Source organism: Piliocolobus tephrosceles, chromosome 1 (assembly GCF_002776525.5).
Source record: "Piliocolobus tephrosceles isolate RC106 chromosome 1, ASM277652v3, whole genome shotgun sequence".
NCBI lineage: Eukaryota > Metazoa > Chordata > Mammalia > Primates > Cercopithecidae > Piliocolobus > Piliocolobus tephrosceles.
The window spans coordinates 219,854,746-219,878,309 of record NC_045434.1 but is presented as its reverse complement, the minus strand read 5'-3'; the positions used below and the strand labels follow the sequence as shown (position 1 = coordinate 219,878,309).

General features: G+C 50.3%; 1 protein-coding gene across 1 annotated transcript in view; it reads right to left on the bottom strand.

The window, feature by feature from the left end:
• Positions 1 to 17,768, bottom strand: part of LOC111532752 (cilia- and flagella-associated protein 74-like) — a 44,256-nt gene extending 26,488 nt beyond the window's left edge. Inside the window, 6 exon segments of the mRNA XM_026457478.1 lie at positions 777 to 881; positions 2,138 to 2,236; positions 3,703 to 3,846; positions 4,030 to 4,114; positions 5,972 to 6,057; positions 17,632 to 17,768. Coding sequence (XP_026313263.1) covers positions 777 to 881; positions 2,138 to 2,236; positions 3,703 to 3,846; positions 4,030 to 4,114; positions 5,972 to 6,038 — 500 coding nt within the window. The 5' untranslated portion in view covers positions 6,039 to 6,057; positions 17,632 to 17,768.
• Positions 17,769 to 23,564: the final 5,796 nt, after the last annotated feature.

Here is a 23,564-nt window from a genome sequence, read left to right as displayed (position 1 = left end):
GGGTCAGAGACTGGGTCGTGACTACATCACAGCGAGCACGGGTCAGAGACTGGGTCGTGACTACATCACAGCGAGCACGGGTCAGAGACTGGGTCAAAGCCCAGTGGTGTCTTCACTGGGGTGGGGCCGAGATGTTAGGTCGCACAAGGGCCGGTGGCATGGGCACTCCTGTGGGCGGGGTGGCCTGAGGCCCGCACTCAGCCCTCTCTGCGCCCCCTGCCCTGCCCAGGCTGGAAAGCTTAGGTCATCCTGGGCACGTGCAGGGTCAGTGCTGTGGACGCCATGGACCTGGCTGCAGCTCCTGGGGCTGGGGGCCATGTGGGTTCGGGAGTCCTACTTGAGGCCAGCTCAGGGTCCCCTCAGTCGCTCTGAGCAATTCGTGCACCTTCCCAAACCCCTTTTTGCCAAACTCGCCAGAGGTTGGATGTGGACGCATCCAACCCAACTCCACAGGAAAGTGTTTAGGACGAGGCAGCTCTCGCCTGGGTTCTGAAAACCCAGCTCGCTGTTCTGTGGAAGCGCAAAGCATGAGAAACGAGGAAAGAGGAAAAATAACCTGATATTGGAGTTCCTAGGAACATAAACAAACCCAGAGAAAAGGAAGAAGGCGACGTGAAGACTGATCCTTCCAACCACTGCATTCACCGAATCCCCTTTCCACTTCCCGGCAGTTTCCCGGTCAGGTGCAACCCCCCCAGATCTTGCTCTCCGCCCCCAGGTGGGAAGGACCCGCGCCGTTCTGGAGCCCCGCCTGCTGCCAGTCCACACTGACTCACTCGCTCTCCTTCAGCACGGCCTCAGTCCTCGACTGCAGGTCTCTCTCATTCTCCAGCTCCACAAACAGGCGTCTGGACACGGCCTGGAGACGGCCCACAGTGGCCCTGCAGTGGCAAAGGGACAGGCCGGGTGTGTGTCAGGCCTCAGTCACCCAGGGGCCACCCAGGTTCACCCGGCACCCCCTGGCCTCCTCTCCCTCAGGAGGGAAATCGTGGTGCTGGGCTACCTAGCTGGTGGAGTGTGGGGCTGGTGGGAGGCTCTCCACATGCCCACTTTCTGCTGGGCAGGCAGTGCCCAGATGGCACAGCCCCAGGGGGAGTGAGGGCTTGGGGAGCCTGCCCTGGACCCTCAGTCGCCCCTGCATGAAGCCCCTGGGGGCAGCAGACGTCCAGGCCTCTGGCCTGGGAAGGACCCAGCACATTTGACAAGCCCCAGGCCCTTGCGTCGGGGTACCCTGGGACCCCTCCCTCCCTCCTGCTCCCCTCCGGGGCATCATCCACACAGTGCACATCCAGCACCAGCCCAGCCGCGCTCCTAGAGACCACTTCCCCGGCAGTGGGCGGCTGCCCACGAGAGCAGCACAGCGCGATGCTGGCCAGAGGTCCCGGCCGTGTGGATGCAAGGGGTGGGCTTTGAGCAGCTGGCCAGGTACGGCGGTCACCCCTAGATCCTGGGTGCCACGGTCCAGGAATGAGGCAGGTCAAAACCCTGCAGAGACCTGGGCAGCCCCGTCTGCTCCTTGACCCTCATGCCCCCCCAGCCCACAATGGCCAGAAGCCCCTCACCCTCCAGGGCCGGGAGGACCTGCTGGTTCCCTTGCCCCTGGCTGCTGGCCCTCTGCTCCCCACGTTGGCACCAGCACCTCCAGGACGGGCACCCTGCTGGGGCCTTCCCTGGGCTGGGCTGACCTCGGCAGGCCCTGCAAGCCCCCGGCCCCTGGAGGGTGAGGCGAGGCTGGAGCTGCAGCCGTGGAGCCAGCTCTGGGAGTGCCTGTCGGTGAGTGTTGGCGTTTCCAGCGTCCACAGGCCCTCCCACCTGGCAGTGTGGGACCCATGTGGGCCTCTCACCTCTCACCCCACCCTCAGCTGCCCCACCCTGCTGCTCCAGGCAAGAGTGGCCCGAGGGGCATTCTCCTAACTGCTGATCCACGCAGTTCTGCCTCCCAGAGATCCAGCCCTGGCGCCCTCCAGGCCCCAGCTTTGCCGACCTCACGTGCTTCTGTGTGTGTGTTGTGGCCTCACACTGGGGCTCCTCACCGGCCTGAACGCAGCAGGCACTTCACGCCCCACTTTGGGTGAACGAATGAGCCTCTGCTCTGACCTCATGCCCAATTCCCTGCCCTCTGTCGAGGGCCACCTACATGTTGCCCGCCTCTCCCTCTGTGGCGATCTCGGCTGCCACGGCCTCCTGCTGCTTGCCGATCAGGTCCTGCCTCTGCCGACAGGTGCGCAGCTCCCCTCTGGAACAGGGAAGCAAGGGTCAGATGATGGTTCCCTGAAACTCCAGCCTCCAAAGTGGCAGTGGGGCCAGGTGAGGCAGAGCCAGACCCCCAGAGCCCCCCTCACCCAGGTCAGGGGGTCTCTCTAACACCTTCCAGCCACACAAGCAGGGTCCTGTCGTCCATTTTTGGAACACTCTGCCCAGGGGCAACTGTGTGGCCCCCACCCGAAGGTGACATGCTCCTGGGGCCGAGGACAGTGCAGGAGCGGGAGGGAACCTGAGTGTGCATAAACAAGCTCCTGCGTGTGAAAGGCACGTGGTGGGAGGTCTGGGGCCCACGGGAGGGGACGAGCTGGAGCTCTTCCACCGTCTTCCAGAGCGTGGGCCAGGCAGGCCCAGATCACCAGCAGGGCATGGGCCGGGTCGGAATCCGGTTCACACGGTAGCTCCTGGAGGCGACTCCGGCCTCAGGTACAAACAGTGGAGCAAAGCCCAGAGCACGAGCTCTGGAGGTCACTTTTTTTTTTTTTTTTTTTTCCGAGACAGAGCCTTGCTTGTCACCCAGGCTGGAGTGCAGCGGCAGGATCTCGGCTCACTGCAACCTCTGCCTCCCAGGTTCAAGTGATTCTCTTGTCTCAGCATCCCAAGTAGCTGGGATTACAGGCACGCGCCACCACGCCCGGCTAATTTTTGTATTTTTAGTAGAGATGGGGTTTCACCATGTTGGCCAGGCTGGTCTCAAACTCCTGACCTCAGGTGATCCACCCGCCTCGGCCTCCCAAAGTGCTGGGATTCCAGGCTGAGCCACCGCGCCGGCCATGAAGGTCACTTGGAAGACACACAGGCGCTGCAGGAGCCAAGGAGGGAAACCGTAGTTTCCCTGGGTGAAGTACCCAAGTTAAGTGCCCAAGGTATGCAGAAGAACATTTATCTTTTAGTTTTTTTATTTTCAGAGACAGGGTCTTGCTCTGTCGCCCAGGCTTGCTGCAGCCTTGACCTCCTGGGCTCAAGCGATCCTCTGGCCTCAGCCTCCCAAGTGACTGGGACCACAGGCATGTGCCACCACTCTCAGCTGAATGCTTTTATTTTTTAGGAGACACCGAAATATTTAGGAGTGAACTCTCATGTCTGTAATTTGCTTTAAAATAATTTAGCAAAAAGACCCGTAGATATAAAATACAAACACACACAAACACAGAGAAAGAAGCTACAGTGAAAGCCCGACCGTTGGCAACTCTGGTTGGCGTTGGGGGCAGCGGGGCTGCTTGTTTCCACCTTTTCTGTGGGAAGGGGGCTGGGAGCGCTGGGCACCAGCTCCTGAGTGGGGCTTGCAGAACTTCTCCTCCATAGAGACCCTGTGGGACCCTCCCTTGCAGGCCCTCAGGGTGATGACAGGCACAGGACCACCCCTGCTGCACCTGCGTCACGGCCTGGGGGGGGGGGGCAGCAAGAGGCGGAGGTGCAGTGGCCTCAGCCCCAGCTCACCTCATCTTCTCAATGAAAAGCTCCTGCTCCTCATGCATCTTATCCAGGGTGCTCAGGTTCTGTCGCAGGTGAAATGCCTGCATTCTGTCCTCAGCTGTTTTCTTCTTCAATTTATCAGCATCAGTATCGAGTTCTTTCACTGAGCTTAGGATGAAAAGGACACCAGCTACCACCACCCTGGCCGCAGGCTCAGAACTCATTCCTCGGTGTAGCCTGCCGGGGTAGGTGCCTGACAGTTCTGCTTCAGGAGGGAGCGGTGGGAGCTACAGCCTGTGGGAGGGAGGAGGCAGCCGCCCTGCTCCCTTCACCCCCCACCCTCTGAGTTACCTGCTGTGTCCTGGGTCCATGTCATCCTCAGCTTCCTGCAGAAGACATCTGATGTCAAACTCCGGATCCTCTAATTCATCTCTTTCTAGAAATCAAGGCAAGAGGTTAAAAAAAAAAAAAAGTAGATCAAACATTTGTGTCTGAAGTTTTAAGGTAAATCCTTTTCTTTTTTTGGGACAGAGTGTAAGGAACCAGCCAAGCAGGCACAGGCGGAGGTAAGCAGCCTGGGTGACGCAGTGGGATTGGGGCGCTGGCGCCCCGAGAGAGAGAGTCAGGGACGTCCATTTTGCAGACCAACGCGGGGGGCCGGGCACAGCCCCGCTTGGCTCGTACCCAGAGAAAGACTGACGTTGTTGACCCTGAAGTCAAGGGAGAGCCGGCCGTGCAGCTGTGTGTGTGGGAGCCACCGACTAAGCCGCCAGGACAGGGCGGACAGTGTGAGAGGAAGCCACTGGTCAGAGCTGCTGCTGAATAAAACCCTTTTTCACCTGCCTGCGGCCCCCCGAGGGTTCCCTCCGCTCATCCACCCACTCCCTTTGGACCTCAACATGACGTTCGGCGTAGTCATGAACCTGACACGGAGTCTCTGTTGCCCAGGCTGGAGTGCGGTCGGTGGTGCGATCTTGGCTCTCTGAAGCCTTCGCCTCCCAGGTTCACGGGATCCTCCCACCTCAGCCTCCCGAGTAGCTGAGGCGACAGGAGTGTCCCACCGCACCCAGCTAACTTTTATATTTTTAGTAGAGAGAGGCTTTCCCCGTCATGGCCAGTCTGGTCTTGAACTCCTGACCTCAAGTGATCCACCTGCCTCGGCCGCCCCAAGTGCTGGGATGACAGGTGTGGGCCACCACACCCCGCCAGTTTTAGGATAAATCTTGACAAGCTCTAACTTGATGGTTCCCAAAGCAAAATCCAGGGAACCCTGAGAGTCCCTGAGTGTCTTTCAGGACCTGGGAGGTGAAAACTGTCTTCATGATCACACTCGCACGCCATTTGTCTCCTCACTGTCTTCCCACGAGAGGACAGTGGCGTTTTCCAGAGGCCGCATATGACAGGTGACGTCACAACAGACAGCTCCGAGATGCCAGCTGTCTTCTGTTACACCGGACTCTTACGTTACCACCATAGGTTTGTTATTGCTATTTTAAGTGGCTAAGTATTAAAATGGTTTCAGCTTTAATTTTTGATACAATAAGTATTGAAAGATACAGGCAACATAAACAAATGTTCTCTGGCTCTTCAATAATTTTTAAGAACGTAAAGGGGTTCGCAGACAAAAGAGGCGGAAGGTCACTATCTCAGAAGATTACAGTGGACTTCCGGCAAAACGTGGCAAATGGAACACAGCTTTTCTTCCCTTCATTAAATCTCAGTCAAAATGACGGAAAAGGCAGAAAGCCACAGTCGCAAGCGGGGCAGGAGAAGGAGACGGCGGTGGGGGGCGGGGGGGAGAAGGCCACTCAGCGCCGGGAGACGGGCAGCTGACTCAGCATACTACAGAACCCAAAACGAGGTGGGGAGTGGGGTGGGAGTGGGAAGGAAATGCATTTCCAGATTGCGATGGCCTGCCTGTGCCCAGAACTAGAACCAAATCAAGGCACGTCTCAGAAAAATTTCAGATCATCAGAGATTTTTTAAAAAAAGCTTCCAGGAAAAGAAAACAAAAATAGGTCACATTCAAAGGATTGGGATAAAAATGGCACCAGATTTCTCAATACTGATGTTGGAAACTAGAAAACTATGGTCTGCTGCCTTCAACATCTCAGCCACAATTTATCTTTCTTTCAAATAAAGACAATAACATAAGCTCCCTCTTTGAGAGAAAAACGTGGGCATCAAAGATACCTTCTCCCACAAACAAACGGAATTAAAGGGCGACTACGGAGCATATCGTTTGTCTTTCTTGTTGCTGAAACTTGTGCTACTGTGACAGAAGCTTTATTACCATCTTCCAAAAGCGGGGCATCGTCCAAAAGCCCGTCCTCGGGGAGCAGGCTGCCGTCGTCCTCCATGCTGGGAGATAGAAATCAGCTACAAGAGATGACCACAAAATACAGATCAATAAAATCGTAGATTAAAAAAAGATGAATTAACACTTTCTCTTAAAGAAGACATTAAGAAAATAAACCACAGATTAGGAAAAAAATGTTTGCAGCACACACATACGTGACACAGGTCTTACATCTGGAACACACGAAGAGCTCCTATCAGCCACATAAAGTCCAAAGTCCAGTTTAAAAGCTCAAAAGAGGCTGGGCGCAGTGGCTCACGCCTGTAATCCCAGCACTTCGGGAGGCCGAGGCGGGTGGATCACAAGGTCAGGAGATGGAGACCATCCTGGCTAACACTGTGAAACCCCGTCTCTACTACAAAAAAGAAAAAATTAGCCAGGCACGGTGGTGGGCGCCTGGGGTCCCAGCTACTCGGGAGGCTGAGGCAGGAGAATGGTGTGAACCCAGGAGGCAGAACTTGCAGTGAGCTGAGATCGCGCCACTGCACTCCAGCCTGGGCGACAGAGCGAAACTCCAACTCAAAAAAAAAAAAAAAAAAAGAATGCCTGAGATCAAAACGCCAACAGTAAGCACTGGCAAGGCTGTGGAAGGGCTGGCATCACCCGTGTTGCTGGTGGGAGTGTAAAGGTGTAAAGGGATACTCGGGAACATTGTTGGGCAGTTTCTTTTTTCTTTTGTGACAGGCTCTCACTCTGTTGCCCAGGCTGGAGCGCAGCGACTCAATCATAGTTCACTGCAGCCTCAAACTTCTGGGCTCGAGCAATCTTCCTGCCTCAGCTTCACAAGTAGCTAAGACTACATGCATATACCACCATGCCCAGGTAATTTTTAAATTACTAGTAGAGATGGGGGGGATCTCTCTTTGCTGCCCAGGCTAGTCTTGAACTCCTGGTCTCAGCCACGATTTGCCCACCTCAATCCCATAGTGCTGGGATTACAAGCTTGAGCCACTACATCTGGCACCAAAACCAATTCTTAAATAATTTCAAAATTATCATTACACTTTGGTTATCACTTTGGGAATGTTAGGAGCTTGCTCGTGTGGAACTCTTGGTACTGAATCTTCTGTGTCCGTATGTCGGAACTAAATAATTTCACTTAAGAAACAGGCCGGGTGCAGTGGCTCCTGTCTATAATCCCAGCACTTTGGGAGGCTGAGGTGGGTGGATCACTTGAGGTCAGGAGTTTGAGACCAGCGTGGCCAACATGGTGAAACCCATATCTACTAAAAATACAAAAACTAGCCAGGTGTGGTGGCGGGCACCTGTAGTCCCAGCTACTTGGGAGGCTGAGGCAGGAGAATTGCTTGAGCCCAGGAGGTGGAGGTTGCAGTGAGCTGAGATCGTTCCACTGCATTCTAACTGTCTCAAAAAAAAAAAAAAAAAAAAGGAAAAGAAAAGAAAGAAACAATGTTAAAATCACAAACTCTTTACTTATTTTTTCGGGTGAGAATCAAATTTAATGTCTAACTTTATTTTATTTTTCTGAGACAGGGTTTGACTCTGTTGCCCAGGCTGGAGTGCAGTGGTGCGATCACAGCTCATTGCAGCCTGGAACTCCTGGGCTCAACTGATCCTCCTGCTTCAACCTCCCAAGGAGCTGGGACTACAGGCACGCACCACCACACCCAGCTGATTTTTGTATTTTCTGTAGAGACAGGGTTTTGCCGTGTTGCCCAGGCTGGTCTCAAACTTTTGGGATCAAGTGATCCACCTGCCTTGGCCTTCCCAAGTGTTGGAATTAGAGGCGTGAGCCACTGTGCCCAGACAGTGGCTATTTTCTATTATACCTTAAATATGTGATTGGTTTTAACACCTATTAATCACATCATGCTTGTACCATGATTAATATACAAAAGAGCTGATGTCAAATGCTTACAAATCAGCCGGGCACAGTGGCTCATGCCTGTAACCCCAGCAACGTGGGAGCCTGCGCTGGGAGGCTCTCTTGAAGCCAGGAGTTTGAGACCAGCCTGGGCAACACAGTAAGACCTACATCTCTAGAAAAAAAAAAGTGCCGGGCGCGGTGGCTCACACCTGTAATCCCAGCACTTTGGGAGGCCAAGGTGGGTGGATCACGAGGTCAGGAGATTGAGACCATCCCATCCTGGCTAACACGGTGAAACCCCGTCTCTACTAAAAATACAAAAAATTAGCCGGGTGTGGTGGCGGGCGCCTGTGGTCCCAGATACTGGGGAGGTTGAGGCAGGAGAATGGTGTGAACCCAGGAGGCAGAACTTGCAGTGAGCTGAGATCACATCACTGCATCCTAGCAGCCTGGGCGACAGAGACAGACTCCGTCTCAAAAAGAAAAAAAAAAGTTAAAAAATGTAGCCAGGCATGGTGGTGCACATCTGTGGTTCCACCTATTCAGTAGGCTGCGGTGGGAGGAGCACTTGAGCCCAGGAGGTCAAGGCTGCAGTGAGCCACGATTGTGCCATTGCAGCCCAGCCTGGGTGACAGAGCAAGACCCTGACTCTAAAGTTGTTAAAAAAAAAAAAAAAAAAAAGCTTATAAGTCAACGTATCTATCATAGAGACAGACATTTTACATTGGGAATTAGCACTACTATTTCACATTGAAATAATGAGTAATTCCAGGTGAAATGTACATAAATGTTGACATTATGTACATAAATGTTGACATTATAAAACTGTAAAATTGTAGAGGGCTGTTTCTCATTGCTTAACTTAGCAATTGCTTCAGAATAATTCACTAAAAATATTTCAGTGCCTAGCAATGTTTCTTGGATGAATTATTAATATATCAATGCCAGCAATTTTTTAAACTTACAAAGAAACAATTGCATTTTAAAGTCCTGAGAGGCAGAATTTTAAGGCATCTTGTAAAATTCCAACAATATTTTTCCCCTTGAAGGAACTGATTAACTTGCTAGTCTTTGAAAGGCCGGGTTTTCAGAAGATATTCAGAAAACGGCCAAACCTGCTCAGCTCGGTGCTCGTGAATTCCCTGTGGCCTCCGTGACCTCGTTTTGCTGGACACCCAGTGGGTGACAGTCTTATAAAAGGTGTTCTTGTGCACACACAGTTCCATTGCAGATGATCACACGAAACCATATACACTGAGCATCCGTTAAAGACGGCACTTCCAACAGGCAGTCACCTCTGATCTCTACTGAGTCCGCACTAACAACAGGGGGTAGATGTACTGTTTTCAGTACATGAATCTACCAGGGCAAGGGCCAGTGGGAGAAACAGGAGCAAAGAGAAGCAGGAGGTGGAGGGATGAGGGTGGCTGTCCCTGCAGACAGAGGCGCTGGCTGACCCTCTGCAGGGGAAGCTGAGAACAAAGCCGACGTTGCCACACAGCTGTGAAAGGCTCAGGAATGGGTAGCTTCGGGTGCTCCTCCGGTGGGAGCAGTGGGATCCGGAACCGAGAGACCCAGGAACGCGTGGAAGTTCCACCGTGGTAACGTGGCCAGCCAGTGTGCCGTCATCACACTGAAAACCATCAGAAATGCTGGATAGGACTGTACTTTAATTCTCGTAAAAATGCTGAAGAACAAACCAGGTGAGCTGGCTCACGCCTATAATCCTAGCACTTTGGGAGGCCGAGGCGGGTGGATCACTTAAGGTTTGACACCAGCCTGGCCAACATAGTGAAACCCCATCTCTACTAAAAATACAAAAATTAGCCAGGCATGATGGCGTGTCCCTGTAATCCCAGCTACTCAGGAGGCTGAGGCAGGAGAATCATTTGAACCCGGGAGGTAGAGGTTGCAGTGAGCTGAAATCATGCCACTGCACTCCAGCCTGGGCAACAGAATGAGACTCAGTCTCAAAAAAAAAAAAAAAAAAAAAGTTGAAGAATGAACAAAATAAGAAACTTTCAGGTTAAAACCTAAGTAAAGGTAAAAATATAGATTAAATAACCAAGCTAAAGGGAAGTATATTATTGAATTGCATTAAAAACCAAGAACAGGCCGGGCGCGGTGGCTCACGCCTGTAATCCCAGCACTTTGGGAGGCCGAAGAGGGCGGATCACGAGGTCAGGAGATCGAGACCATCCTGGCTAACATGGTGAAACCTCCTCTCTACTAAAAATACAAAAAATTAGCCGGGCGTGGTGGCGGGTGCCTGTAGTCCCAGCTACTCGGGAGGCTAAGGCAGGAGAATGGTGTGAACCCAGGAGGCAGAGCTTGCAGTGAGCCGAGATCACGCCACTGCACTCCAGCCTGGGAGATAGAGTGAGACTCCATCTCAAACAAACAAACAAACAAACAAACAAACAAACTAAACAACAGCAACAACAACAAAACCAAGAACCAAAAAAAAAAAAATCAAACTAACTTTTTATGTTTTTGTTTTTGTTTTTTTGAGGCAGAGTCTCACTCTGTCACCCAGGCTGGCGGTCAGAGGTGCGATCTTGGCTCACTGCAACCTCCACCTCCTGGGTTCAAGCAATTCTTGTGCCTCAGCCTCCTGGGCAGCTGGGATTACTGGCACGGGCCACCACGCTCAGCTAATTTTTGTATTTTTGGTAGAGACGGAGTTTCATCATGTTGGCCAGGCTGGTTTCAAACTCCTGACCTCGGATGATCCGCTTGCCTCAGCCTTCCAAAGTGCTGGGATTACAGGTGCGAACTACTGTACCTGGCCAAACTCTCTACAGTTTAAAAGAGACATCCAGGCCGGGCGCAGTGGCTCACCCCTGTAGTCCCAGCACCTTGGGAGGCCGATGCAGGAGGATCACGAGGTCAGGAGATCGAGACCATCCTGGCTAACACGGTGAAACCCCGTCTCTACTAAAAATACAAAAAATTAGCCGGGCGAGGTGGCGGGCGTCTGTAGTCCAGCTACTCGGGAGGCTGGGGCAAGAGAATGGCATGAACCCGGGAGGCGGAGCTTGCAGTGAGCCAAGATTGTGCCACTGCATTCCAGCCTGGGACACAGAGCAAGACTCCGTCTCAGAAAATAAAAATAAAAATAAAAAAAAAGAGAGAGAGAGAGACATCTAAAACACAAGCTTAAGAAGCATTGCATTTTAAAAGTCAGAAAGAAATGCAGGAACCATAAATAGGAAGTTACTGGAGTCGTCTAGAAACAGACAAAAAACTTAGGCAAAAAGCAGGAACAGCAGTGGGGACACATTCTAACCGCATATTCAATTCACCAGGAAGACTCAGCAGCTTCAAATCTGCATTTAATGTTGATTGATCAGATTATTCATTGATCAAATTATTCATTATGGGTGCTAATTTAAACATACGAAAAAATAGAGAAAAAAATCAAATTAAGCGTGTGATCTCATGTGGGTTTCTAAGTGGAATGGCAATAACAGAAAGAAGGTCTCCTGAAATATCGGCTGGGTGCGGTGGCTCACGCCTGTAATCCCAGCACTTTTGGAGGCCAAGGTGGGTGGATCACTTGAGGTCCGGAGTTCAAGACCAGCCTGACCAACATGGTGAAACCCTGGCTCTACTAAAAATACAAAAATTAGCCGGGTGTGGTGGGGGGCATCTGTAATCCCAGCTATTCAGCAGGCTGAAGCAGGAGAATTGCTGAAACTGAAACTCAGGAGGTGGAGGTTGCAGTGAGTCAAGATCATGCCACTATACTCCAGCCTGGGCAACAGAGCAAGACTTTGCCTCAAACAAACAAAAAAAAAGAAATAAATAAATAAATAAAAGGGATAAGGAATGGAAGGGAAAAATGGTCATTATTTCAGATAAAATGACTGTATACCTAGAAAATCTAAACAAATATACAGATAAGTTATTTAATTAAAACAACTTAGTAATGTTGCTAGGTACAACTTCAATAATAAAAACCAAGTATATTTCTTTTTTTTTGAGACAGAGTCTTGCTCTGTCGCCCAGGCTGGAGTGCAGTGGCCGGATCTCAGCTCACTGCAAGCTCCGCCTCCCGGGTTCATGCCATTCTCCTGCCTCAGCCTCCTGAGTAGCTGGGACTACAGGCGCCCACCACCTCGCCCGGCTAGTTTTTTTGTGTGTGTTTTTTTTAGTAGAGACAGAGTTTCACCGTGTTAGGCAGGATGGTCTCGATCTCCTGACCTCGTGATCTGCCCGTCTCGGCCTCCCAAAGTGCTGGGATTACAGGCTTGAGCCACCGTGCCCGGCCATATATTTCTATTTATCAGAAGAAATAATGAGAACATAAGATTTAGAAAAGCTACCATTTACAATTACATAAAAAACTACGAAGTGCTCAAGAATAAATACAGCAAAAGACACACACACCTCCACAGAGAAAACGAGGAACCTCCTCGGGCAACATTAAAGGAGACGGACATAAAAATAAATGGAACAAATGACCCCGTTTCTTCAACAAATGAATGGCCTGGGGGAAGATAAGGAAGGGGAGGTCTTTAAGTCAAAAGAGCCTCGAGAGACAAGTTGGCCACATGCAACCTGGGGATCTTGTTCGAATCTCGATTCAAGCAAACCAGCTGTAAAAGACATTTTTGAGACAATTCCTGAAAATGAGCACAAACTGGCATTAGTTTCCATTAAGAAATTATTAATGTGGACCGGGTGCGGTGGCTCACACCTGTAATCCCAGCACTTTGGGAGGCTGAGGCGGGCAGATCACTTGAGGTCAGGAGTTTGAGACCATCCTGGCCAACATGGTGAAACCCTGTCTCTACTAAAAATACAAAAATTAGCCGGGTGTGGTGGTGCATGCCTGTAATCCCAGCTACTTGGGAGGCTGAGGAAGGAGAATCGCTTGAATCTGGGAGGCAGAGGTTGCAGTGAACTGAGATCACGCCATTGCACTCCAGCCTGGGTGACAGAGCGAGACTTCGTCTCAAAAAAACAAACAAACAAATAAAAAAACAAGAACTTATTAATTGTATTGGGGTTGATGATTTTGTGGTTATGCTAAAAACAAGTTTCTATCTGTCAGAGGCATCTACAAAGGTTTTTCCAGGTGAAATGATATCATGCCTGGGATTTTCTTTGAAACATGCTGGTCTAGAACTACAAGTAGGGAGGGGTAATGGGAGAGGAAGGCTGTGAGACTGACACCTGCGGCTTTTTTGACTTTGCAATGTTCCATAATAAAAGTTTTTTCTAAAAGAAAATCTAAATAAATAGGCCGGGCGTGATGGCTCACGCCTGTAATCCCAGCACTTTCGGAGGCCAAGGCGGGTGGATCATGAGGTCAGGAGATCAAGACCATCCTGGCCAACACAGTGAAACCCCGTCTCTACTAAAAATACAAAAACAAAATGAGCCGGGTGTGGTGGCGGGTGCCTGTAGTCCCAGCTACTCGGGAGGCTGAGGCAGGAGGATCGCTTGAACCCGGGAGGCGGAGCTTTCAGTGAGCCGAGATCGCGCCACTGCACTCCATCTCACAAAAATAAATTAAAATAAATAAATAAATAAATAAACAGCTGCATGTTCAAGCACTAGAAACTCAATGTCGTCAGGAAGTCAGTCCTTTCCAAAGTGCTCTGCAGATTCCCTAAAACCCCCATCCAAATCCCAACAGAAGCGTGTGTGTGTGTGTCTGCATGCCAGAGCAAGAGAATGAGAAACTCGTCTGGTGAACTGTAAAATGTATATGGAAGAACAATGGAGCCATAGTTTTGAAGGGGGAAGGGGTGCCCCACCAGATATCAAGATTGATTCTAAAGCTGTAAAATGAAGACAGTAGAGTGCTTTGACCAAGACAAACAGACCAATGGAACAGACCAGAGAGGCCAGAAACCGGTCCTCAAGTCCTAGCGCTATGCAGGATAGAAGCAGGGTTGCTGAGCCGCGGCCACAGAATGGACATCCTTGTCGGCACCCACCTGAAGATCAGTCCCACGTGGATTAAAGACTCGTTCGGGAAAAATCAAAATTCTGCTACAGTGTGTAGCGAGGAGTCAATGGGGGTAGGAATGGAGCCTTGTTCTTTCTTAAATAAGACACTAAAAACATTAGGCACAAAGGGAAAAGTGGTAGAGTTGCCCACATTTCAATTAAAAACTTTCATTCCGGCCAGGAGCAGTGGCTCACACCTGTAATCCCAGCACTTTGGGAGGCCGAGGTAGGTGGGTCACTAGAGGTCAGGAGTTCAAGACCACCTGGCCAACACAGCGAAACCCCATCTCCACAAAAAATACAAAAATTAGTCGGGCGTGGTGGTGTGCAGCTGTAACCCCAGCTACACGGGAGGCTGAGGTAAGTAAGAGACTCCCTTGAACCTGGGAGGTGGAGGTCGCAGTGAGTCAAGATCGTGCCACTGCACTCCAGCTCAGGCAACAGAGCAAGACTCCATCTCAAACAAACAAACAAACAAAACCAAATCTTTTGTTCAGATGACATCCTAGGGAAAGTTAAATAAAACCTACAAAGTAGAAGACAATCACAGCATATAACCCAGAGGTTTACTATCAGACCACGTAAGGAATATCCATGAATGGGTGAAGAAGACAGACAGCCCCATACCAAAATGGGCAAAAGACTTCAACAGGCACTTCACAGTCCTAGTCAAGGGCATGCCATGTCCCTCACATGCTCACGGGTTCAGAGGATCAGGACGTGGGTTTTTTGGGGAAAGAGGAGCTCAGACTGCCTACGGCACCCTCTAGCTCCGCGATTCCTCTCCCAGGAGCACACCCCACAGAAAATCCCACCTGTTGTCTCAGCTTCCTGGGGTCGCCATAACAAAGTACCACAACCTAGGTGGCTTTGACAACAGAAGTTGTCTCAAGGTTCTAGAAGCCATCGTCTAAAACCGAGTTGCCGGCAGGGCCATGCTCCCTCTGAAGGCACGAGGAAAGGGACTGTTTCAGGCCTCTCTTCTAGCTTCTGCTAGTTCTGTGGCTTGTGGCAGCAAAATTCCAGTCTTCATAGGACATTCTCTGTGTGTGCATGTCTATGTCCGAATTTCTCCTTTTTATAAGGACACCGGTCATACTGGATGAGGGGCTCACCCTATTCTAGTCTATCCTCCTCTCAGCTACTTACAGGCATCACCGTAAGTCCAAGTAAGGTCATATTCTCAGGTCCTGAGGCTTAGAGACAGCCCCGATGGCCGTGGTGCCACGGTGTGAATGAATCTCTCACACAACCCCGAGGAGAAAAAGACAGAGGCACGCCTGATACTCTTCCTCTCCCCCTTCCCTTCACTGTCACAGTAGGTTCCCTGGGTGGGGCAGGTGCAGCAGGATCCACAGTGGCCCAGGCTGGGCTGTCGGAACCTGGCTGGGTGAGGAGGGTGCCGGTGTGTACAACTGAGGCTCAGAGCTGTATGAGGGCACCTGGCTGGGTGAGGAGGGTGCCGGTATGTGTGGTTGCAGCTCAGAGCTGTATGCGGGCGCCTGGCCAGGTGAAGAGGGTGGGGGTGTGTGCGGCTGAGGCTCAGAGCTGGATGGCAGAGCCTGAGAGGGAAGAGGGCAGCCCCAGGTGTGGTCCAGCAGAGTGTATCAGAGCCCAGGCAGGGGAGGAAGGTGTGCGCCGTGAGAGCCTCCCAGTGATGACATATTTGCATAGCTTCCGAGTACCTCCAACAAAATGCTTGTTAATTACGAAGGAAAAAAAAACTTCCCAGTGGAGATGCTGGCAGATACCATCTTGATGAAGAGCTCAAAGTGAACATCACCAGTAACGTGACAGCGTGACCACTGTGAGTCGCTGACTGGATGGAACTAACAGGCCACGGCGTCACCTCTGTGACTTTCCGAGACACACAGTGGGAATCTAATCACCAGGACACAGCAGATGAAACCAAATGGAGGGACTTTCTATAAAGTAATTGGCCCATGACCTTCAAAGGTGTCAGGGTCATGACAGCCAAAGCAAGGCCAAGGAATGTTCTGGACTGAAGGGGAATAAAGGTGAGAATTCAGTGTAAAGTGATTCCAGGCTGGATCCTTCCACGTTGGAGGCCTGGTGCTCAACTGGCAAAGCATGTTTGACAGACTGAGGGGTAAACACAGCAACAGGCCTGTGTCCTCCTGTGTGGCTGTGTTGGAGAATGTCCTTGTTTGTGGAAAAATACACTCAACAAGGGTGGGGGGGCGACAGAGCACCATGGAGGCAACTTACTCTCAAATACTTCACCACAAGTTTTTTTGTGCTGAGCTTGCAACTTTTATACAAGTTGGGATTGTTTCAAAAAATTTTAAAGAATGTATGTGGTATTACATAAAGTTTATATGTATTATTAAACTTATATAAAAGTATATGTAGGATTACATAAACCTCATATAATATATAACTTTATATAATACAAGGTTTATGTAACACCGCATATATGCTTTAAAATTTTATATAAATAAGTTTATATAAAGTTTAAAATAAGTGAAAGGTAACAGGGCACGGTGGCTCGTCACCTGTAATCCCAGCACTTTGGGAGGCGAAGGTGGGTGGATCACTTGAGATCAGGAGTTCAAGACCAGCCTGGCCAACATGAGGAAACCCCGTCTCTACTAAAAATACAAAAATTAGCCAGGCCTGGTGGTGGGCGCTCATAAGCCCAGCTACTCGGGAGGCTGAGGCAGGAGAATCGCTTGAACCCAGAAGGCAGAAGTTGCAGTGAGTCAAGATCGCCCCGCTGTATTCCAACCTGGGCAACACAGTGAGACTCTGTCTCAAAAAAAAAAAATTTAAAGAATATATGTAGTATTATACAAAGTTTAGTATATATTATTAAACTTACATAAAATTATATATGGTTTTATATATAGTTTATATAGTATATTTAAATTATATATTGTTTATATAATACCACATACATTCTTTAAAATTTTATATAGAGTTTAAAATAAGTGAAAGTTAACTATATTTTTTAGGGACGCATGCATAGTTAAGTAACACTAAAGAAAATTATATATTATCTTTAAAATTTTATATAAATATAAAGTTTATATAGTTTAAAATAAGCGAAAGTTAACTATATTGTTTAGGGACGCATGCATGGGTAAGTAAAACTGAAGAAAAAGTCAGACATGGTCAAGAAGAGCGGGTCTGTGAAGGGCAAGGGGGAGTGACTTTGGGGTGCTGATGTTGTATTTCTTAACTTGGGTAGTAGCTACTGATGTTCGCTTTAGAACCCATCTCTAAGTTGAACATGTGCATTTATGCACCATCTTTACCCAGAGAATCGCTGTCAGTCAATTTCTTTTCAACTCTGGGCCCTAGAGCAGGCCTGCTGACTACCTTAATACTTGGCTTATGCAGATAAAAGGAGTATTCCTTTAGGAGTAACAAAACACTAGAGGCAAATCAGCTTCCAAAACCAGGTTATACATACTAAAACCAAATGACTCTGGGGCTATGGACCATGCTCTCCTTTTTAGCTAGGCAGACACTCATGAGTCTTAACTTTTTACCAAACAGGCTGGCCCTTGATTTTTGTTTAATGTTTTTGTAAATGTGTTATAATAATACATTATGTATTATGTATTATGTATTATGTATAATGTAATAATACATTATTATTATGTATTATGCTGCAAAGTCAGGTGCGGGCCCCTCAATCGAGGCTGTGCCAGCGCCCGGGTTCCCTGAAACGAACCAGGGACTAGAACTATTAACAGTCCTTTCTCTGGCACAGCTGGCGGGGGTCAAACGCTTCCAGCTCAGCCCCAGGGTCAAACGCATCCGCCCCCACACCCACCTCTGGCTGGCCTGGGTCCCAGGTTCTCGGGCTCCGGGGGCACAGAAGCCCCGGGCTGCTCAGGGAGGCGGCGGTCCTCGGCGATGGCCCACCGCGGCGCCAGCGGCGTGGTTTGGAGCGGTGAGCTCCATGGCAACGGAAGACTCCATCGTGGCCGGAGGGGGAGCCTCGCCCGTGCTGCTCCCCGACTGGAGCCTGTGGCTTGGTCCGACCCACCACCCACCGCGCGGCGCGGGGCGGGGCGGGGCCTGCCCTCCAGGCAGGAGCCGGGCGGTAGCCGGCCCGAGGCACGGCTGAAGGGGCAGGCTACAGGCCGCGGGTGGGGGGACGTCTCCGGGGTCCCAGACGTCCAGGCCTGGCCCAGGGCCCAGCCTTGGAGGTGACAGACAGGCTTGGGGGGCCTGGGGGAGCTCAGCACGGGCGCGGGGACCCAGAGGACCGGGCAGGTGCACGATGGTTTGGAGTCATTGTCACCCTAAAAAACTAGGAGGTTTCCCGTGAAAATGGGTATTTTTCTCTTCTCTTGAAAATGGAAGATCGGGCCTGACGGGGTGGCTCACGCCTGTAATCCCAGCACTTTAGAAGGCCGAGGTAGACGGATCACTTGAGGTCAGGAGTTCGAGACCAGCCTGGCCAGCATGGTGACACCCCATCTTTTCTAAATATACAAAAATTAGCGGGGCGTGGTGGCAGCTGCCTGTAATCCCAGCTACTCAGGAGTCTGAGGCAGGAGAATCGCTTGAATCCAGGAGGAGGAGGTTGCAGTGAACCAAGATCACACCACTGCACTCCAGCCTGGATGACAGAGTGAGACTCCAGCTCAAAAAAAAAGACTTCTGGATTTTATGTCCCAGCAAAGGCTCTAATTGAAAAATTGTAAAAGTAAATAGCTAAGTCAGTGAGCTATGATGGTGCCATCACACTCTGGCCTGAGCGAAATCAAGACCCTGTTTCAGAATTAAAAGCAGCAAAAACCCGACTGGGTATGGTGGCTCATGCTAAGTTGGGCAGATCTCTTGAGGTCAGGAGTTCAAGACTATCCTGACCAACATGGTGAAACCCTGTCTCTACTAAAAATACAAAAATTAGCCGGGTGTGGTGGCGCACACCTGCAGCCCCAGCTACTCCGGAGGCTGAGGCAGGAGAATGGTTCGAACCCGGGAGTTGGAGGTTGCAGTGAGTCGAGACTGTGCCACTGCACTCCAGCCTGAGCGACAGAGCAAGACTCTGTCTCAAGACAGACAAACAAACAAAAAACAAAATGAAATATGGGCCCAACATGCCAAGCCGGTTCCGACATTCCCCACTGCCTTCCCCACAGTCCCCACCCCCTGCTGCCCAGCCCGTCTCGCTGTGCATCCTGTTACACCGTAGGCTCTTCTCGCACAGTTGGCCGTGGGGGCCATTTGCAATGGAGACGTGGGAGTGTGAGGAAAGGGAGTGGTCTCTTTCACTGGGCCACTCTATGCCAAGAACTGGGCTCACGAGTGAATTGGACGCGCCCCGACCCCAGCAGTCGTTCAGCCCGCCATGCGTAGGGCTGGCAGGGTGGCCTGCTCGTGATGCCACAGTGAGGCCTGGGAGGTCCTTCGGTTTTTTCCTGGACCATAACCTGATCCATCAGAGGCAAGCCACCTTGCAGAATGCCCAGCACCCATGAGAATGGCTATGGAAAGCAGCTGGGTGACGCCACACCACCTCTGCACTCATCCACCTTCCGCAGTGCCAGATCGCTTTCCTCCTCAGAATCTGAGGAATAGAACCAAGCCACCATTACCAGCCCAGGTTTGCTTTTCTAAGAGAGATCATACTTCTTCCTGACTCTATGGAAACGACAGGGCTTCTTCCTTATCAGCTTTGCCTCCCTGGACCTTTCCCAGTGAACTGTTAATATACTTTCCAGGAAAGGGCTGGGCGCGGTGGCTCACGCCTATAATCCCAGCACTTTGGGAGGCCAAGGCAGGTGGATCACCTGAGGTCAGGAGTTCGAGACGAGCCTGGCCAATATGGTGAAACCCCTGTCTACTAAAATACAAAAATTAGCTTGGCGTGGTGGCGCATGCCTGGAATCCCAGCTACTCAGTAGAGGCAGGAGAATCGCTTGAACCCAGGAAGCAGAGGTTGCAGTAAGCTGAGATCACACTACTGCACTCCAGCCTGGGCAACAGAGCGAGACTCCAACTCTCTCTCTCTCTTTCTCTCTCTCCCATATATACATATATATATACACACACACACATATATATACACTGTCTAGGAAAGAAGGAAAGGACAGTGACAGCCTGAGAACAGCCCCGTGTCCATGGAACTGGTTGGTTAAGGAAGCTGTGGAAAAGCTACACGATGGAGGTCAGCTGTAAAGAAGGTCAGCTGTAAAGAAGGTCAGCTGTAAAGAAGGCATAAGGACCATTTATTTCTGTGTTCTGCTGTGGAGTGACTCCAGAATACATTGTTAAGTAAAAAATATCAAGCCAGGCATGGTGGCTTGAGCCTGTAGTCCCAGCTACTTGGGAAGCCGAGGCAGGATGGATTGTTCGAGCCCAGGAGTCTGAGGCTACAGTGAGCTCTGATTGTACCACTGCACTCCAACCCTGGCAACATAGTGAAACCCCATCTCAAAAACAAAACAAAACAAAACAAAAAATCAGGCCAGGCATAGCGGCTCACGCTTCTAATCCCAGCACTTTGGGGGGCAAACGGGGAGGATCACTTGAGTCCAGGAGTTTGAGACCAGCCTGGGCAACATGGTAAAACCCAGATGCTAAAAAAATACAAAAAACAATTAGCTGGCCATGGTGGCGCACACCTGTAGTCCCAGCTACTCACGAGGCTGAGGTGGGAGGACCTCTTGAGCCTGGGAGGTTGATGCTGCCCTGAGCTGTGATTGTGCCACTGCACTCCAGCCTGAGTGACAAAGTGAGATCCTGTCTCAAAAAAATTTAAAAAATCAAGATGAAGAAAAGTGTGTATAGTATTTATGTAAGAAGAAGCCGGGGCAATAAGAATATATATGTGTATTTTTTGACATTAAAAAGGTTACTATCTGGGCAGAAGGGCACAGGAATAGAAAGCAGATCTCTTTAAATGTGCTTACATTCAGCTATAGAACTGTGTAATTAGAAAACCAAAAATAAATCAAAATAGAAAAGCATCTAAAAACTGGAGAGAGAATGAAACAAATGAACTTAATTGTACGGCATGTGGGGGGTTTAGCCATACAAAAAAGGATAATTTTGAGTGACTTTTTATTTTTATTTTTAGGCAGAGTCTCGCTGTGTCACCCAGGCTGGAGTGCAATGGAGTGATCTTGGCTCACTGCAACTTCTGCCTCCTGGATTCAAGCAATTCTCCTGCCTCAGCCTCCCAAGTAGCTGAGATTACAGGCATGCGCCTCAATGCCTGGCTTGTTTTTTTGTATTTTTAGTAGAGCGGGGGTTTCACCATGTTGGCCAGGCTGGTCTCGAACTCCTGAGCTCAAGTGATCTGCCCGCCTTGGCCTCACAAAGTGACTTTTCTTTTTTCAAAGAGACAATGTCTTGCTCTGTTTCCCAGGCTGGAGTGCAGTGGCTCCATCATGGCTCACCACAGCCTCGACCTCCTGGGCTCAAGCCATCCTACCACCTCAGCCTCCCAAGCAGCTGGGACTACACGTGTGCACCACCATACCAAGCTAATTCATTTTTATTTTATTTTATTTTATTTTATTTCATTTCATTCCATTCCATTCCATTCCATTCCATTTTATTTTATTTTATTTTATTTTATTTTTGAGACGGAGTCTCGCTCTGCTGCCCAGGCTGGAGTGCAGTGGCACGATCTCGGCTCACAGCAAGCTCCGCCTCCTGGGTTCACGCCATTCTCCTGCCTCAGCCTCCTGAGTAGCTGGTCATTTTTACTTTTATTTTTGCAGTGATGAAGTCTCACTATCTTTTCCAGGCTGGTGTAGAACTCCTAGCCTCAAGCAATCCTCCTGCCCTGGCCTCCCAAAGTGCTGGGATTCCACACAGGTGTGAGCCACAACATCCAGCTTTCAAGTGACTTTAAAACCCAACCATTTGGCCGGGTGTGGTGGCTCACGCCTGTCCAGCACTTTGGGAGACTGAGGCAGGTGGATCACCAGGTCAGGAGATCAAGACCATCCTGGCTAACATGGTGAAACCCCGTCTCTACTAAAAATACAAAAAAATTAGCCGGGCATGGCAGTGTGCGCCTGTAGCAGCTGCTGGGCAGGTTGAGGCAGGAGAATGGTGTGAACCCGGGAGGCGGAGCTTGCAGTGAGCCGAGATCGCGCCACTGCACTCCAGCCTGGGTGACAGAGCAAGACTCTATCTCAAAAAAAAAAAAAAAAACAAAAAACCCGACCATTTGACTGTGTATACCTAGTACACTATATCCCGATGACAAAAGAATTGTGAAGAAATCTTAAGTAGTTTGTAATAATCCTGATTACAGTAATATTATTGATATTGCTGTTCTGAAATAATTCTGTAAGGAGATAAAACAAATAAGTAGACTGAACACAGTGGCTTGCACCTGTAATCCCAGCACTTTGGGAGGTTGAGGCAGGCAGATGACAAGGTCAGGAGTTCGAGACCAGCCTGGCTAACATGGTGAAACCCCATCCCTACTAAAAATAGAAAAATTAGCCGGGCGTGGTAGCAGGCGCCTGTAGTCCCAGGTACCCAGAAGGCTGAGGCAGGAGAATCACTTTAACCTGGAAGATGGAGGTTGCAGTGAGCCGAGATTATGCCCCTACACTCCAGGCTGGGTGACAGAGTGAGACTGTGTCTCAAAAAAAAAAAAAAAAGGCTGGGCCCGGTGGCTCACACCTATACTCCCAGCACTTTGGGAGGCCGAGGCAGGCAGATCACAAGGTCAAGAGATCGAGACCAACCTGGACAACATGGTGAAATCCTGTCTCTACTAAAAATACAAAAATTAGCTGGGTGTGGTGGCATGCACCTATATTCCCAGCTACATAGGAAACTGAGGCAGGAGAATCGCTTGAACCCGCAAGGAGGAGGTTGCAGTGAGCTGAGATCGTACCACTGCACTCCAGCCGTCTAAAACAACAACAAAAAATTAGCCGGGTGTGGTGGCAGGTGCCTGTAGTCCCAGCTACTCCAGAGGCTGAGGCAGGAGGGTCGCTTGAGCGCAGGAGGTCAAGGCTGCAGTGAGCTGTGATACTCCACTGCATTCCAGCCTGAGCAACAGAGCGAGACCCTGCCTCTAAAAATAAAATAAAATAAAATAAAATATCCTCATTGGCCACCTTTGGAGGGTGCTAGGACACTAAGTTACCATTCCGAAATGTTGTGGCAGCCATGTAGGGGCGCCACGTCCATCTTCACTGGAGCATGGATTTGCATTTAGCTATGAGGTGTGCAGGTAGCCTCCAGCCTTCAGCCCTGCCGCAGGGACGCACGAAAGCGTTTGAGCAGAGCACACTCTCCGGGCGGCCCCTGGCCCATGACTGAGCACGCAGGGCACTGGGCAGCCCTGGCCAACACAGGACTCTGGTGGACACTGAGCGCTCTCTGCTGCAGAGCCCCGCCGTGCCCCTCCGCTGGGGTGGCCAAAATGTTGAGAGATTCACATCGCAGTCAGGCTCTCCCCGCCTGATTCTGTTTCCTCCCGATTTTCTTTCACAGACGTTGGACCGGTCTTGTGGCCTGAAGTCTTTCTCAGCCCAGCTCCCCTCTGCCTTGATTTTTCACAGGTGTGAGCTTCCAACGAGTCTTTTGCATTCCTGATTTCATTGCATGGTCTGCTTACTGGAGGGCACAAAGGGGCACAGGTGGTGCCAGGAATGGTCTGAGAAGGCAGATGGCACTGTGGATCTGGAGCTGGATCACTTACTGCCCAGCTGGCAACAGGATCCCATCCTGGGTGGCACACAGATGCTCTGCACGAGGTAGAGCTCTCCCTGTAGC